At 38.2% G+C, this 14,731-nt stretch overlaps 2 protein-coding genes across 2 annotated transcripts; one reads left to right on the plus strand and one right to left on the minus strand.

Annotated features, from left to right (window-relative positions):
- Nucleotides 1–276: 276 nt before the first annotated feature.
- On the minus strand, nucleotides 277–6,173 carry LOC137258034 (COX assembly mitochondrial protein 2 homolog). Its single transcript, XM_067795573.1, has 4 exons — nucleotides 6,136–6,173; nucleotides 5,360–5,461; nucleotides 3,236–3,307; nucleotides 277–2,765 (listed from the first exon to the last, which is right to left on the minus strand). Exons 2-4 carry the CDS (start codon nucleotides 5,438–5,440, stop codon nucleotides 2,682–2,684), a joined length of 237 nt encoding a protein of 78 aa, XP_067651674.1. The 5' UTR covers nucleotides 5,441–5,461; nucleotides 6,136–6,173; the 3' UTR covers nucleotides 277–2,681.
- Nucleotides 6,174–6,179: 6 nt separating this feature from the next.
- Nucleotides 6,180–13,870, plus strand: LOC137258031 (centromere protein N-like). Its single transcript, XM_067795570.1, has 9 exons — nucleotides 6,180–6,491; nucleotides 6,835–6,880; nucleotides 7,340–7,396; nucleotides 7,695–7,774; nucleotides 8,840–9,013; nucleotides 10,587–10,688; nucleotides 11,519–11,594; nucleotides 11,930–12,066; nucleotides 12,632–13,870. The coding sequence occupies exons 1-9, from the start codon at nucleotides 6,330–6,332 to the stop codon at nucleotides 12,863–12,865; spliced, it is 1,068 nt and encodes a 355-aa protein (XP_067651671.1). The 5' UTR covers nucleotides 6,180–6,329; the 3' UTR covers nucleotides 12,866–13,870.
- Nucleotides 13,871–14,731: the final 861 nt, after the last annotated feature.

The raw sequence follows: 14,731 nt of genomic DNA on the forward strand, positions 1-14,731 counted from the left end.
TGAAATTTTGGACATGGATTTACTACTGATTCCTTCAGAACCAAGGGAAGTTTTTCAAACATTTGACATGGATTATATATCAAAGCCGACAACTTTTTGATTGCCAGGCAAATATTAGGTTATGCTACAAGTGATCTCAATTCTAAGACTACCTTAAGTCCATGTTGTGGCATGGACATTCCCAGATAGCGTTCATAGTTGGCCCAACATTGGCAGGTAATGTGACTTCACTAAAGGAAAGACTTTTTACCAGTCAATCAAAAACCAAATACAACCTCAATGTGACAATGCCTTTTAATGGCCAAACTGTATATGTTATCAAAAACATGCACTGAGAGATGGATATATTATCCCTAAAGACATTCACTGTGGCAAATATACTTTAATTACATAAGAAATTCAATAAAGCCAAGCTAAAGAATGTCCAGTACAAAGCCAGCATTATGACACCAACCAGCATGTAGTCTAGTCTGAACATGGCAATCCAGTGATTGATAATCTGAGCAATGCCCCATTTTACAAAGATACAATGACAGTAAATGAACCCAGTCACCAGTCTGGCAATCAGACTGATCGTCAACCAGGTGACCAAGCCTTGATTGCTGGAGACCTATCGTAACCCTGAATCCTCACAAACTTGACATATTACGGTTAGGGTAACAACCATTCCTCACTCCACATCCACCAATCAAAAACACAAAGATATTCTGAAGAGATACTTGCTTGAGATGTAATATTGGGTCTCTCTCAGTCTTACACACATGCACACACGCACCCACACACTACATTCTCTTCATCCAACTAGACTGTCAAGAGGATCAGATGATGCACTACTTTTACATGTTTTAGGAAGAGTTTCTTAGTTCCAACGATTTGAGACCCATGAAGGTCACGGGGTAGAATAGGTCTTCAGCAACCCATGCTTGTCATGAAAGGCGACTAACGGGATCAGGTGGTCAGGCTCGCTGACTTGGTTGACACATGTCATCGGTTCCAAATTGCGTAGATTGATGCTCATGTTGTTGATCACTGGATTGTCTGGTCCAGACTCGATTATTTACAGACCGCCGCCATATAGCTGGAACATTGCTGAGTGCGGCGTAAACTAAACTCACTCACTCCAACGATTTGAGAAGAAGGACAACAGGGTTAAAGTGACTATCTTCATCACTTGAGACTAGGTGTATATCTTGGCTTTTATAACAGTTGCATTTATTTATGAAGCATGCACTCACACACTTACTTATTTATTTATTATGTATTTATCAAGAAACTTGTGTTCCACACAAGTCCTGTGGGTATTTGTATGTAAATGGTTAAAAGTTACAGCGAGGCGCCATAAATCATCTTAACACTGTTCAACAAGACAGGCTGATGGGTGTGAGGGTTACATCATGAGTGCAAGGAACCATAATATTTGGAAAATATTTTGTTATGTTAAGCCATGACACATAGGATATCTCCAGTGCATCAAGCTTAAATGACGAAGATGAAAGCGCATGTATGTATTCATCCGGCATTTGGGATATTGCATGAAAAAAAATATCAGCACTATCTATATTTGTCAATCACATTATTCTTAACCCCAGAAACTATTATGTTACCCCATTTATCAAACACAATTTATTGGTTTAATTGGGTTCTTAATTCCTGGAAGCATCAGGGTCCGCTCTTTCTACATGCATAATATTATATACTGCCCATCAAAAGTTTAGACTCACTAATGTAAATGTAGACACATACATCAGTCAACTGTTCTACACTAGATTTTACAAATTATTCCTCCTGTTTAAAGATACTGTTACACATGAAGTGATATATTAGAAAATAAATCTGTAACGTTGAAAAGACCATAGTCTAAGTTCAATAAATGGTAAAACTCAGATGTTCATGCATGATATTTGCACCTGTTTTTTAGTAATTTGATGCATGATCCTCGTCTCATGCATAACATCTGTATAAGGTATGCAGTTGGTTCCCCCAAGTTCGTGAAGTAACTCATCTTTGATGTAACTTCATATATATGAATGCTTTATGTGAGTCTAAACTTTTGATGGGTAGTATACATCATACATATAAAATCCATTCTTATAAAACAAATGATTTGATTAAATTACACACTGACCTATGAATACAGATAATAATGTCTGAGGTAGGGGTCGAAAATGTGACTTCACACACACACACACGACCTGGTAAATTACAATAAGAAATGACTGAATCAGGAAACATGTATCACCTAACACACCACAGAGGTGTTTTTCATGGATGCTTCCCTTAATCCCTATTGGTGAAGCATGTGAGTGAATCTGGGTTCAAGCCTCTGGCTACCTGATCCCAGCATGACTAATTAAGGGACACAACTCTGCACAGCAAATGTGGCACCTCATATCTCTTGTTTAATAAGTACTCCATGTGTAACACAACCACCTGTCTGTGAATGTAGTTGGTGAAATATATCATCATAGGTGGATCCAGAGGGGGGTTGCAGGGGTGTGCACTTTTCTTCTGAAATTTTCTTAAATGACCATTGAAACCCAAGTGAAAATGAAGTATGCACCCCCCTTTCTCAAAAACCTGCATCCGCCCCTGATCGTACACCTCTTGAACATTTCTACTCAACATGGCCCTCCTTCATATTTCAGAACATACAAGTCCATAAGAGATTAGTTTCCCTGGTTCTATTCAGATTGTTCTGTCTTCTGTTGAGATCGCCTCTGGAAAGCTCTTGACTTAGCAAAGTTTGCTTCTTGTTTCTTTTTCCTCTGAAATTAAATGTACAATAAATATGAACGAAAATCATCAGTAACACTTGCAAATGAAACAGTTGGTTCCAAACTGATACTGTAAGTGTCAGTTTCCAAACAATCAGAGAACTTTTCAATTGTAGGTGATTGTGAAAAGGCAAATAAGCAATCTGAAACCAATAATTTTCTCAAATATGGAGTATAATCAAGTGTTTAGTCATAATCAGGGTCAACCAAAGCCCCTTACAGCCAGAGCCTTGTAAAACTTGGGTTTGACTAGCTTTCTTATCAAAATATAGTTTCTCCAAGTCACTAAAATGAAATAAGCAGTGGACTAGTCAGATTTTTTACCTTGCTGGTCTTACTGGTCCTGATGGAGACTGAAGATAATCATGATTCTTTTGACTCTATATACTACTGTATGTATATGTATTCTGTTGGCAAAATAAATAATTCTGCTTGTGATTAGACTTATTGTAGCTTCTTACTTCTGCTTTTAAGCACCTGGTCAGTGCTCTATCCAGATCATTGCAGTATCCCATGAACTTACGAACCGGATGCTGAAAAACAGAATGTAGAGACAGGTAGTCAGAGCATTGTTATACATAATTTAAGTTTGATATATAATTATATCCTGCTGTTGCCTCTGTTTCAGAATGTTATTCATTTTGGAGGTAAAGTTTCTGTGGTTTGGATTTAGCACTAACATGTACCATGTCAGTTTAGTGCAGTTAAATAAATAGGTAACATAGCTCTAAACATAAATCACAGCATGGCACATTTACCTACAAAATTACAAACACTTTGAAGTTAGTTAGTGCATGAGCTGAGTTTTACACAGCTTTTAGCAATATTCCAGCAATATCACACCAGGGCACCACAAACAGGTGTCACATGTTGTACCCATGTGGTAATTAAACCCAGGTTTTCAGAGTGACAAGCCGACGATAACACTCCTTGAAGTCATGTAAATATATGGAGTGAGTTAATGTTAAGAATTGGTTGTCAATCTGAATTAACAGAAAATCTTTCTGAATGGACAAAATACACGCTATATTCTCAAACCTTGTTTCTGTAAAAAAAATTACACTATAGCTACATATACAATATATGAGAGGCACTGAAGCATGAGGTACAGGTACTTAGTAAGCCAACGTTAGGAAGGCACTTAATCAAGTCTTTTAAGGTTTAGTTTTACATCACACATCACTATTTGACATCACAATGCTCACTGTGACAGATGTAGATAAATCCATATTTATTAAAAATTACATTATCTAAAATTTTACTCTGTATCACATTGCACTCAGACAGATGATGGGCTGTAACATCTTGACCAACAGTGATACAAGAAACAATACATTGTCTGAAAACTCTCAAACTGATATACATTGTATGTGACAAGTGTAAAGTGACAAGTGTTTCTGGGTTACTGCTTGCCCCATACGATGATCCACGACCTGACAAATGACCCCAATTTGCTTACTTGGGAACGCCCCACAGAACGATCCACTTGAAACAAGAGGGAGACAGGTTGTCTGATAAATATCGAGAAGTTTATTTTCCCTGTGCATTTCACGCATGAATTGTTAGAGCACACTCGATTTGGGAACAGGTACAATCCCAGTGAATTGAATCAACACAATATACTGAGCAAATATGTTTAGGACCACCGATCCATTTCACGAAGCAAATGACATTTTCCTGGGGTTTTTTAACAAAATTGTTGAATATCTAAAATGCTTGTCAATGTCCCAATCAACTATTTGTCTTCATCTTCACTAAAGGTTAGCGTGGAATATCAGTATCTTATGCCTGAAATTGCAGAAATTGCGGTGTTGATTTCATGTCCCGGTTAGCATGTATTGCACATGCATAATCGTCAAGCTACCTGTAGCAGCCAAGTGTACTTGCCCAATTCGTTGTACCACCTCTCTTGTCACAAATGCGTTTAGTGTGCAGGATCATCTAATATGTGTTAGGCAGTACATGCCAGATTTACAGGAAGCCAGAGATCAGTGAATCAGTGAATGAGGACAGATACATGTACATCTCTGGCAGAAACATTTTGTTATAAAATAAATAAGAAGTTGCATCCATAGACTTGTCTCATGTTTTCATATACTTCTGAATGCCTCTCAAGAATGTCTGGGATTGACAGTTTAATATGACATATCAACATGACATTAAACAAAATGAATACTTAATAGTCACCTAATCAGTACAAACTTAGCTGATTTGAATCATTGCATAACCAGTGGTTTTAGAGCTATTTCTTACATAACTTGAAAGGGCAGAGTTATGAAATGTTTCGTTCAGTTGTATTTGTCAGCCATGTACACTACATGACTTACAGGATACTGTTACCATGGCACAGTATGGCATACGCAGTGAACTGTTACAATCTATGAGATGGGCTAAATCAAGCTTGTCCAAAGCTCATGTTGGATGAGAGGTTTACATTGGACTCAAGTCCTGGAGAAGATGACTTGCCTTAATAGTCCTCTTACTGCTTGATCTAGCAGGCTAGTAGCTATAGGAAGTGGGATATGTACAGAAATGGGTGAACCATGAATCAATACTATAATCAGTTAAAAAATTATCCTACTTACATCAACATGGCACTGTTGGAATGCATTAATAATTTCATTACATTCAGCAGAATGAAGATGAGCAGAAAGATCAGGATGCATTGTAAGAATTACTGGTTCCTCCTGAAACAAAAATTTTTACATGCCTGATACTACTTGTTAGAAACTGGATTTATAAGGTCATCTAGACATCTGCTCCATGGTGTCACTGCTAGACTTGATGGAGCTGTCAACTGGCAAATGCCTAGTTCATCATGAAATAAAACACCTATATCAATATCTTGCATTGAACCTGTAGATACAAATTCATGTAGGTTGCATGGCGTGCAGCTAATATATGTCGCCGTTGTTTACATGAAGGCCACAAGAATTGGGGCTGCAGGTTTTATAGTTTGTGGGCCCCTATGGCAATTTTATTCATTTTTGTTTTGAACACTGGCTGAGTGAGTAGTTAAAACAGCAACAAACTGAACTGAAGCCTGACAAAATAGCCATTAGACTCGCGGCTGAATTATTCCCATCGGAAAAGACTGTCAAAGAAAACGTGTTGAATTAGTGTCTGATAGAAATCATAATATTTCTTGTAAGAAAAGTCCTGAATCCAAAGTCAAATGACGAAACCCGAACAGGCAGTTAGTTAGCAAAACACCATTATTCCCTTAAAGCCAATATTCCCTTAACTGTTGCATAACTGTTTTGCAGCATTTTATAATTATGATACAGATGAAACATAATGACCCCAAATAAACACATTTCAGTTACTATTGTGGACAAAACAGAGACGTGCACGTTCTTACATAAATAGCAGACAAGCACTTCCTGTGTAGTTGCGTGAAACGTCATTCCATATCCGCTTAGGTGCTTCCCCACGAAACGTCATCAGTTCTTGTTGTAAATATTGCGGCGCCTATTTCAACGATTTAAGTGTGCGAAACACCTGCACATATAACATGCTTAAGCTAATTCACAAATACCTGGACTCGTCATACTAATGGATAAACAGATAATATTTCGAGTTATTTGTCGTTGTACCAAAAATGACATTGTCGACACTTGTAGAAAGTGGAATTTTCTCCCCGACGGAACTCTACGGCAACTGAATCTCAAGAAACCCAAAATTCGGATTGCTGAGGATGTGTACGAAAGTTGTCAAGTGCGTTCGATAATCTTCACAACCATTTTCTGGAACACAGATAGTGACTAAATGTTTTGTGTGTTTTTAATCTGCATGTGTTAGATTCATTTTTACTGAGTCTGTATTGTATAGAATGTGCAAAGTTGTCAACCAGTTATGAAGGCTAACATCAGTTGTGAATGAAAATCTTTAACGTAAACCCACATAATTCGAAAACATTTTACTCAATACACTGGTACTCAGAAAAGTATTGCATAATATATCGATTGAAAAGCAAGTAGTAAACCAGTATACCAGTAACACAGTGTAGTGATCTATAATCTACCAACATGAGGATAATTAGCTTCTAATCAATTTGCAGGACGAAGATGTTGACATTGAGGCTGCTGGAGACCTTGATCTCGTCTGTAAGTACAATGACTGCCATGTGTTTATCCAGTATATTTTGACAATGAATAAATAAAACAATGAATAACACATACTTTTGGATGGCCAGTAATGTACGTCATTAAACCATTATATCATGATTGCTTGTGTTTTAATGACTGTCAGAAAGAAGTATTTTAAATCCAGTGATATTTTGAAAATACAGGGACTTATCTAGGTCAACTCAATACCCAATACTCAGCACCAAACATCCAAACAAAACGAACATAAGGTATGAAACAATTAATGTGAAATCATACTACAGACAGCCACACTTAAAGTGCAGTGAGGCGAAGTAACTGGACCACACTTGATTATTCACATGCTTCTGTCATATTTGTTGGAATATTGCTGGCGTTAAGAAAAAAACCCACCCGATCTAATAACAACAGGACACCTTTGATTTTTACATCTTATTTATATAATTTATATCATTTCAGACAACCAGATCCATTCAGAGGGTAGAAAATGGAATGTTTGTGAACTTCGAGGTCAAGGTACTGTTTAAAATCAGTCCACACCAATGTATTCATTTAAAAGCTGATTTCAGTTTTTGTTGTTTTTCATGTACACACATAAATCGTTGTTTGGAATCATTTTTTGCACTTTGTTTGAAATTTCTGAATTAATGCAAAAGCCAGGTTATCATCAGGAGCTTCAGTGATATGCATAGTCTTCAGCTGCAATGATGGATACGTCTCTCCCACCCTATAAATGTGTGTCATAATGTGTGACAGATGATTGTATGATGACCTGGAACATTGTGAGTGAAGTACTCCATTCTGTGGTTTTCAGACAAGGACCATTTTATCTCGAGTCCAAATACTTTCAGGAAGTTGATGCTGTCCAAAATGAAACTGTATTTCGACGAAGTGGTGAGTTTTAAGATGACAGTAGATATGTATTATATCAAATGCATGCCAAACTGCACCATTGTTTCTGAAGTATAAGACCCGTTAAGGTCCGGGGTAGAATAGGCCTTCGGCAACCCGTGCTTGCCATAAAAGGCAATTATGCTTGTCGCAAGAGGCGACTAACAGGATTGGGTGGTCGGGCTCGCTGACTTGGTTGACACATACCATCAGTTCCCAGTTGTGCAGATCGATGCTCATGCCATTGATCACTGGATTGTCTGGTCCAGACTCGATTACTTACAGACTGCCGCCCTAAAGCTGGAATATTGCTGAGTGCGGCGTACAACTAAACTCACTCGCTCGCTCATTCTGAAATATAAATAGAACTGAAAAAGAAATGTCTACCTTACCATAACATAACACCTTCTCATAATCACATCTTAATAGCAAGAATTTATGGATGCCAACTTCCTCTGCCAACTATGAGGAAGACTATTAAAGTCACTATTACCAGTGTAAATTTGAACCCTTCCAAGTGAAAGGTCAGCTCACACTACAGGTTTATTCTTATATAACCCACTGTATTTTACTGTAGATACAAATCTCATAGATAAGCTGACTCCATAATATGAGTTCTTCGCTAACTTGTTTGTTCACATGAATCAATATGTTGTTTCCTTAACGGTCACCAGAAAATAAGTTTCATAAAAGTGTTACCCGTACATAAGCTGACCCTCTTCTTCAAGCTGCTTTTGATTTGTCTTTGAAATTCAGATTGTATATGTTAATATATTGTAGTTGTCTCCAAGCAGTGTGTATGCGTCAAGGTCTCCAGTCTACCTAAACATAGGTATTATCTGAAAAAAATGTGTCACTGTTTCATGGAAGCCATGAAGGTAATAATGGCTTAAATAATAGAAGGTAATGCCTTGAAATTAATAGAGACTTAATATTTGTGACCATGTTTTGGTTCTCACATTTGTGAATAATGACACTCTGTTTTCTCATATATGGCATTAATGGCCACAGAGTGTAAATTGTTTAGTATGTTATTTCTGGCTGATAACATATGATTACTGTTGACAGCATGTGAATGTGAACATGTTTGGTGGCGCCCTCTGGAGTCGAGTTCACATCGTAGACATGAAGCACCCCACAGTGTACAAGCCTAACGATGTTGTCTACATGGTGCACTACCCCAAGACACAGTATGTGGTCCTCTCTCGAATAAAGGCTAAGGATGAAGACAACTTCACTGAGGTAAATTGATTTTATTGTTTTTATTTGATTTTATTGATTGATTTTAGCTGATGCAGAATACAGTATCCTGTATGTAGAAATAGAGAAAGGATGAGTTATGCACACTGCTAACCCAGGAGAAGGAGAAGAGCTTGGCTGTTTAAATCGTCAAAAAACTAATTCTGTAGATATTTCAAAATCTCAAACATTTCAGTTCAGATGCTAAATATCCCCTGTGGGAACTGAAGGTTGGACTTAGTCAATGACAACTTTTAGAAGATCACAAAGTGGATTGGATGGTTGTGTTTGATTACTTGATTTGCATGTTTTATAACTACCCCGAGAATATGAATCAGTGCTCTGTGTATTGATTCCTGGATTGTCTGGTCCAGACTCAATTACATTCAGGCTACTATCTTCCAGCTGCAGCTGTCTGACCGAGTGCAAACTAGCAGACACACAGAAGCACAAGAAACTGTACCAAGGAGATGCTTGCACAGATCACTGTACCACATTATGTGGCTGGTGTTGTTTCATGTAGTCAGTCTAGGTATTCTAGAGATTAGAGTTTTGCAGATGTGAAACATTGCACAGTGGTGGTGTTGGTTCAGTTGATACGAACTGATGCAGTTGGTTTGTTGTTTAACGCTGCACTCAGCAATGTTCTGGCTGCAGTGTGTAAATATTTGACTCAGGACCAGACAATCTAGTGATTAACAGCATGAGCATCAATCTATTCAATTGGGATACAATGACATCTCTCAAGGAAGTCAGCAAGCAGGACCACCCAGTCCCATTAGTTGTCTCTTATGACAAGCACACAGGCACAAGAGGATTTAAGATTTATTTTTTAAATATAAAAATTTTAAGATGTACCCCGTCTTGAACACTTCACAGTACAATATATCGAGACAATTGTAACCGTTGACCAATGAGAGGGCTCACTTCAAACACACCCCCTTTAAGCAACCTTATTGTCCTTGCTATCGTTCGCCATTTGTGTCAAGATTGTTTATTTGAGGTTCAGTTGACTTGTAGAAATAACAATATAGAACTGGTAGGTGTTATGAGTAGTGATCAATGCGCCAGTCACCCATGATTATGTTTAGATGAAGTTTTAACTGATTGCGATCGGCGAAGCAGGTGGGTGGGCCATGTCCTTGTGTCCGGCCTTGTATAGATATATTGTACTGTGAAGCGTTTCAAGTCGGGGGTCATCCCAAAATGTTTCTATTTTATGAAAAATCTTTAATCCTCGCAGTGACATGAGGGCCTGTGTACAAGCATGGGTTAATGAAGATGGTTAAAGATTATACAGCCAAGTACAGCCAAGTTCTACCTCTGCTAGTAGTTTCATGACAGTGATGCACATGTGCTGTGATAAGTGGATCATTCTTGTTCCCCCTTTACATCGGGGAATGGGTTAGCCTAGTGGTTAAAGCATTTGCTCATCACGCCTAAGACCTAGGTCTGATTCCCCTCACTGATGAAATGTTTGAAGCCGATTTCTGGGGTCCCCTGAAGTGATATTGCCAGAATGTTGCAAAAAGTGACATAAAACATAATTAACTCACTCCTCCTTTACATTCTGCAGGCCCTGCTTCCAGTGTTCAAGACAGATGAGGTTCACAGTCTCCACCTGGTGGGAAGTCACGTCTCATCCTTGGTAGAACTGGCTCTCAACAAGCACAGCCAGGTAAAGTGACATGACTGTTGTCCAATCTGATTACACATGGATACTGATAGGAGTTTTGTTTGTTTTTTGTTAGTTGCCTTACTGAAGAATATTCCAGCTGTATGAAGGCGGCCTGCACATAATGAAGTCTGAACCAGACAAACCAGTGATCAGCAGTATGAGCATAGGCCCAAATACTCATTCATTATTTTGCTCTTTATGGTACCATACCTTTTCCATGAAACACTAATCTTGTTTATTTGTTATGAGTTGTGACACATGATCATGTGTCACATTTTTCCTATGTGCCCTAAGTGCCCCATGGGAATTTTTCTGACATATAATTGGATGACCTTGAAGATTAGATCACTCAGTGTTCTGAGTTAATGCAGAAAAGGTTGTGTTTGCAAAAACATTTGGATGACTTCTTTGTTTAGCACAGATAATTGTAGGTCGAATTATGGTACTTTCATGAGAGATCTAACTACACATATTTTACAATCTTATGGTGTATTCACGGTAGCAAATCCATTCTTGTCAGGTGTGATTGTTCTGTTTGGGAACAATCTCACCGACTCACTTACTGTCCTTGTGAGTCATAAGGTCAGTTTGAAGGTCATGATTTCAGCAACCAATGGTAACAATGAAAGAAGGCCAAACAGAATGTGCGGTCACCTGGGGATGGTCATTGACTGTATTGAGCTAATGTACACAGAATGCATGGAAACTTGTCTTGTCTTTGACTGTAGTTAATGTCACTAGTATTTATTTCTGTGTCTCCAAATGAACGTGTTGGATGAGTGAAATAAAATGTGTGAAGAACAGTTGTGCATAGTTTCTTCATATTCCAGGGATCATTTGGGAAGTACAGGAGCATTGAAGAAAGGGAAAACCCCCTAACAAGAAAATCTCACAGAAAGCGTAAAGGTATGTTTACTGACACAAGCATGTTCATGTTCACTGTCATGGCATTTTGACTAAAGCATTCACTGGTCACACCAAAGATAAGGGTTCTGTTCCACTATGGGTGGCAACCCATTTTTTGGTGTTCCTTGTCATGATATTGCTGAAATATTGCTATACATTGCATGAAATCATTTTAGTTCAAAACCATACACACAGCCAAGGACAACCTTATGTATACCAGTTGTACATGTTTTATGTTATTCCAGCGGACTGGTGTATTGCAGACAATATCAGAACAAACTGAAATTGGACTTTTGTCGGTTTGCCCTGCTGTGATATTTGTCCAAATGTTTCAGCATCATCTGAACCTGTCAAAGAATTTAACAAGCGACTCCGGGGTGAGAATGAAGACGAAAAGAAACAGCGGACTGAGTCGCTTGACCACACATTCGGGACAGCTAACCAGCCAACCCTGGAGAAGCTGGAGTATAAGGTAGCTGTTCAGTACATGCCTTTCTTTTGTTTAAATATATGTTATTAACTCAGGTGAAATGGACTGGTGACAAGTTCCTACTACTGCATGTGAGACTTAAATTGTCTGGAGTTGATTTGTTTCAACTCTCCTTCCGAGAAATATTTTCGATTTGGTGAGCAAGACTTCTTCTTTGATGGGGATTGTGACATCACTTCTGAAAGGATGTTACAGTTAGGAATGGGGCCATGGTATATATTTTATCAAACAGGGACATTTACTGGGTATTTGGGGTGACCTTAACCTTAAGTCTGAATGTGTGCTAGTTCATGGTGCTTGTGATGAGACCAGAAGGTAACATCAGACTTACTGACTCACCCACACCCTCTTGTAAGGATTAGCTGTTACTATTTGTTTTCAGATGGGGGTAGCCAAGTGGTTACAGTGTTTGCTCGTCATGATGGAAACCTGGGTTAGGTTCACCATGGGTACAATGCATGACACCCATTTCTGGTTAACCCTGCTGTCATATTGCTAGATACTGCTAAAAGTGGCATAAAACTAACCTCACTCAATCACTTTTCAGATGGATGTAAAATTTCGGGGTACTAAATTTGTGCCTATGATGGTGAACAAGGATGGACCGTTTCGGTGCCGCATCAAGTTTGAAGGACCATCAGTGCTGGAGGGCATCCGCAACCTGGGCAAGGCTGGCCTAGCCTCACTGCCTCTGCCGTCACATCTCGCCAAGGTCAACTCACTGGCCAAAAACTTTTTTGTTATTCGGGACAAATCTGCAATGAATAAAAGCCAGACTTGAACTACTGTGTGGTTGTGCGGATGGGAAAATCTTGGTAATGTTGTCATTTGTTGTGTCAAGTACTATTTTCTGTTCAACCAGGTGAAACTGATAAATGTAGTAGTTTCAGCAGTATGATTATGACAATGATTATGACAAGAGAAGTATTTTTGTATACTTTAACATGTACTTGCAAACAAGGATAAGTTGAGCACTGACCTGACAAATGACCTGTATTAGCATGTATGAGTGCCTCCTGCTGGTGCTTGCCATTGTTAGTGAAGGGGCCCCAAGTGTGACCTTGTGAGAGTTACGTGAGCAAGGCATGTGCCGCTACATGCTAAGTCAAGTTCATTGTCATGCACTGCACATGCACTAGCCTATATCTGCTCTCCCTTTCACAGACCAAATGGGTTTGCTCTTTGCCGTGCACCACCTACTTCTTGTAAATGCGTTCCCAGCGCTGATCCAACTTATCCTTGTTTGCCAGTAGTAGATTAAGTTATTCTCCATATTAAGTCTTAAACTAGATCACAATAATTTGTAACTTTACTTTTTAGAAAGTAGGTTACTTGAAACTACTATATAAAAATAATAATTCTTTGTTCATTTGAAAAAAATAAATGTTTGTTTCAAAAACAAATGTTCGTAAGAATTCCCTCATGTAAATGTTTTCTTACATCCTGATATTTTTATCCATGATTTTACCAATATGCAAAAGATGTGCTTGAGTTTTGCATATAATGTCCAAATAAGGATAATGATAAGAACATTGGTTTCCTGTCTCACATAAGTCATTTTAACTTCTGCTTCTTGGTATTGCAAGGAACAATATTTTATCTTTTGTGTTTAAGTTTAAAACTGGATTTAGCAATTCACACTGATTTTTTTTAGATTGTTCTTGCTTGCTGTTCACTACTGTCTGCTACAATGTCAGCAGGTAAAATATTACGTATGAGATGTATTGTTTTGTTGAGTGTATGTTTTGTTAATATGTTTTAAATAAAAGCCTTTGCCTCATTTGTATTCCTGACTCATTATCTGTCCTTCCAGCATGTGTTTGTAACTGTTTTCAAAGGTAGTGGATTAAATGTATCGTTTGCGAAAAGAGCTGTATTTATTTTAAAGCTGAGACTGAAGATTAGCTGCAATCCATCTCATGAGGTGTGATTATGTTGAACTGTTTGCTTAAACTAACACTCAGGCTTTGAATACAAATGTATATACTGTGGGAAACAAATAAGGGAACATCACATCATTGCACTCCCAGATTTTCACCCACAGTGCAATACATTCTTTGTAAAGAAACCTGGAAAAGAATAAAGGAAAACCAGTACTTTTAGGTGTTCATATATTTGTTTCCCTCAGTATATGTAATTTTGACAGAAACAAATAATTCCTTTAACATGTTTACTATTTATCATGAGTATGCTTGTATTGTCAAATGTCACAGAACTTATACTACAAGTTATTAGGTAGATGAATCAGATCCAATCGTCTGGTGGTAACAAAGGTCAAACTGAAAACGAGAATACAGTGAAATGGAAATTAAAAACTTGAACAAAGTGTAGAAAGGACAGTGGAAGGGGGAATGATTTGGTTCAGGGACTGAGACAGACTATTGTTTGCTCTGCAAATTTTGGTCCTGAGTGTGAATTAGTTCAGGGGTTTGAGGCAGCACCTTACCCTGAGGGTTTCACCTGAGAAAAACATCTAAATCTTGCAATACTACAGCCTTCCATATCAAGCTGATAAGCTGTGAGGTATCTTAATCATTGTTCCGAACACTGATAGCCCATCAGAAACAATCCCTCCCCATTCATGGCCAGTGTGAGAAAACATTTACACCAGTGTTGTATGCTGCTCAAACAAAGTTTAACAACCATG

Source organism: Haliotis asinina, chromosome 12 (assembly GCF_037392515.1).
Source record: "Haliotis asinina isolate JCU_RB_2024 chromosome 12, JCU_Hal_asi_v2, whole genome shotgun sequence".
NCBI classification, from domain to species: Eukaryota; Metazoa; Mollusca; class Gastropoda; order Lepetellida; family Haliotidae; genus Haliotis; species Haliotis asinina.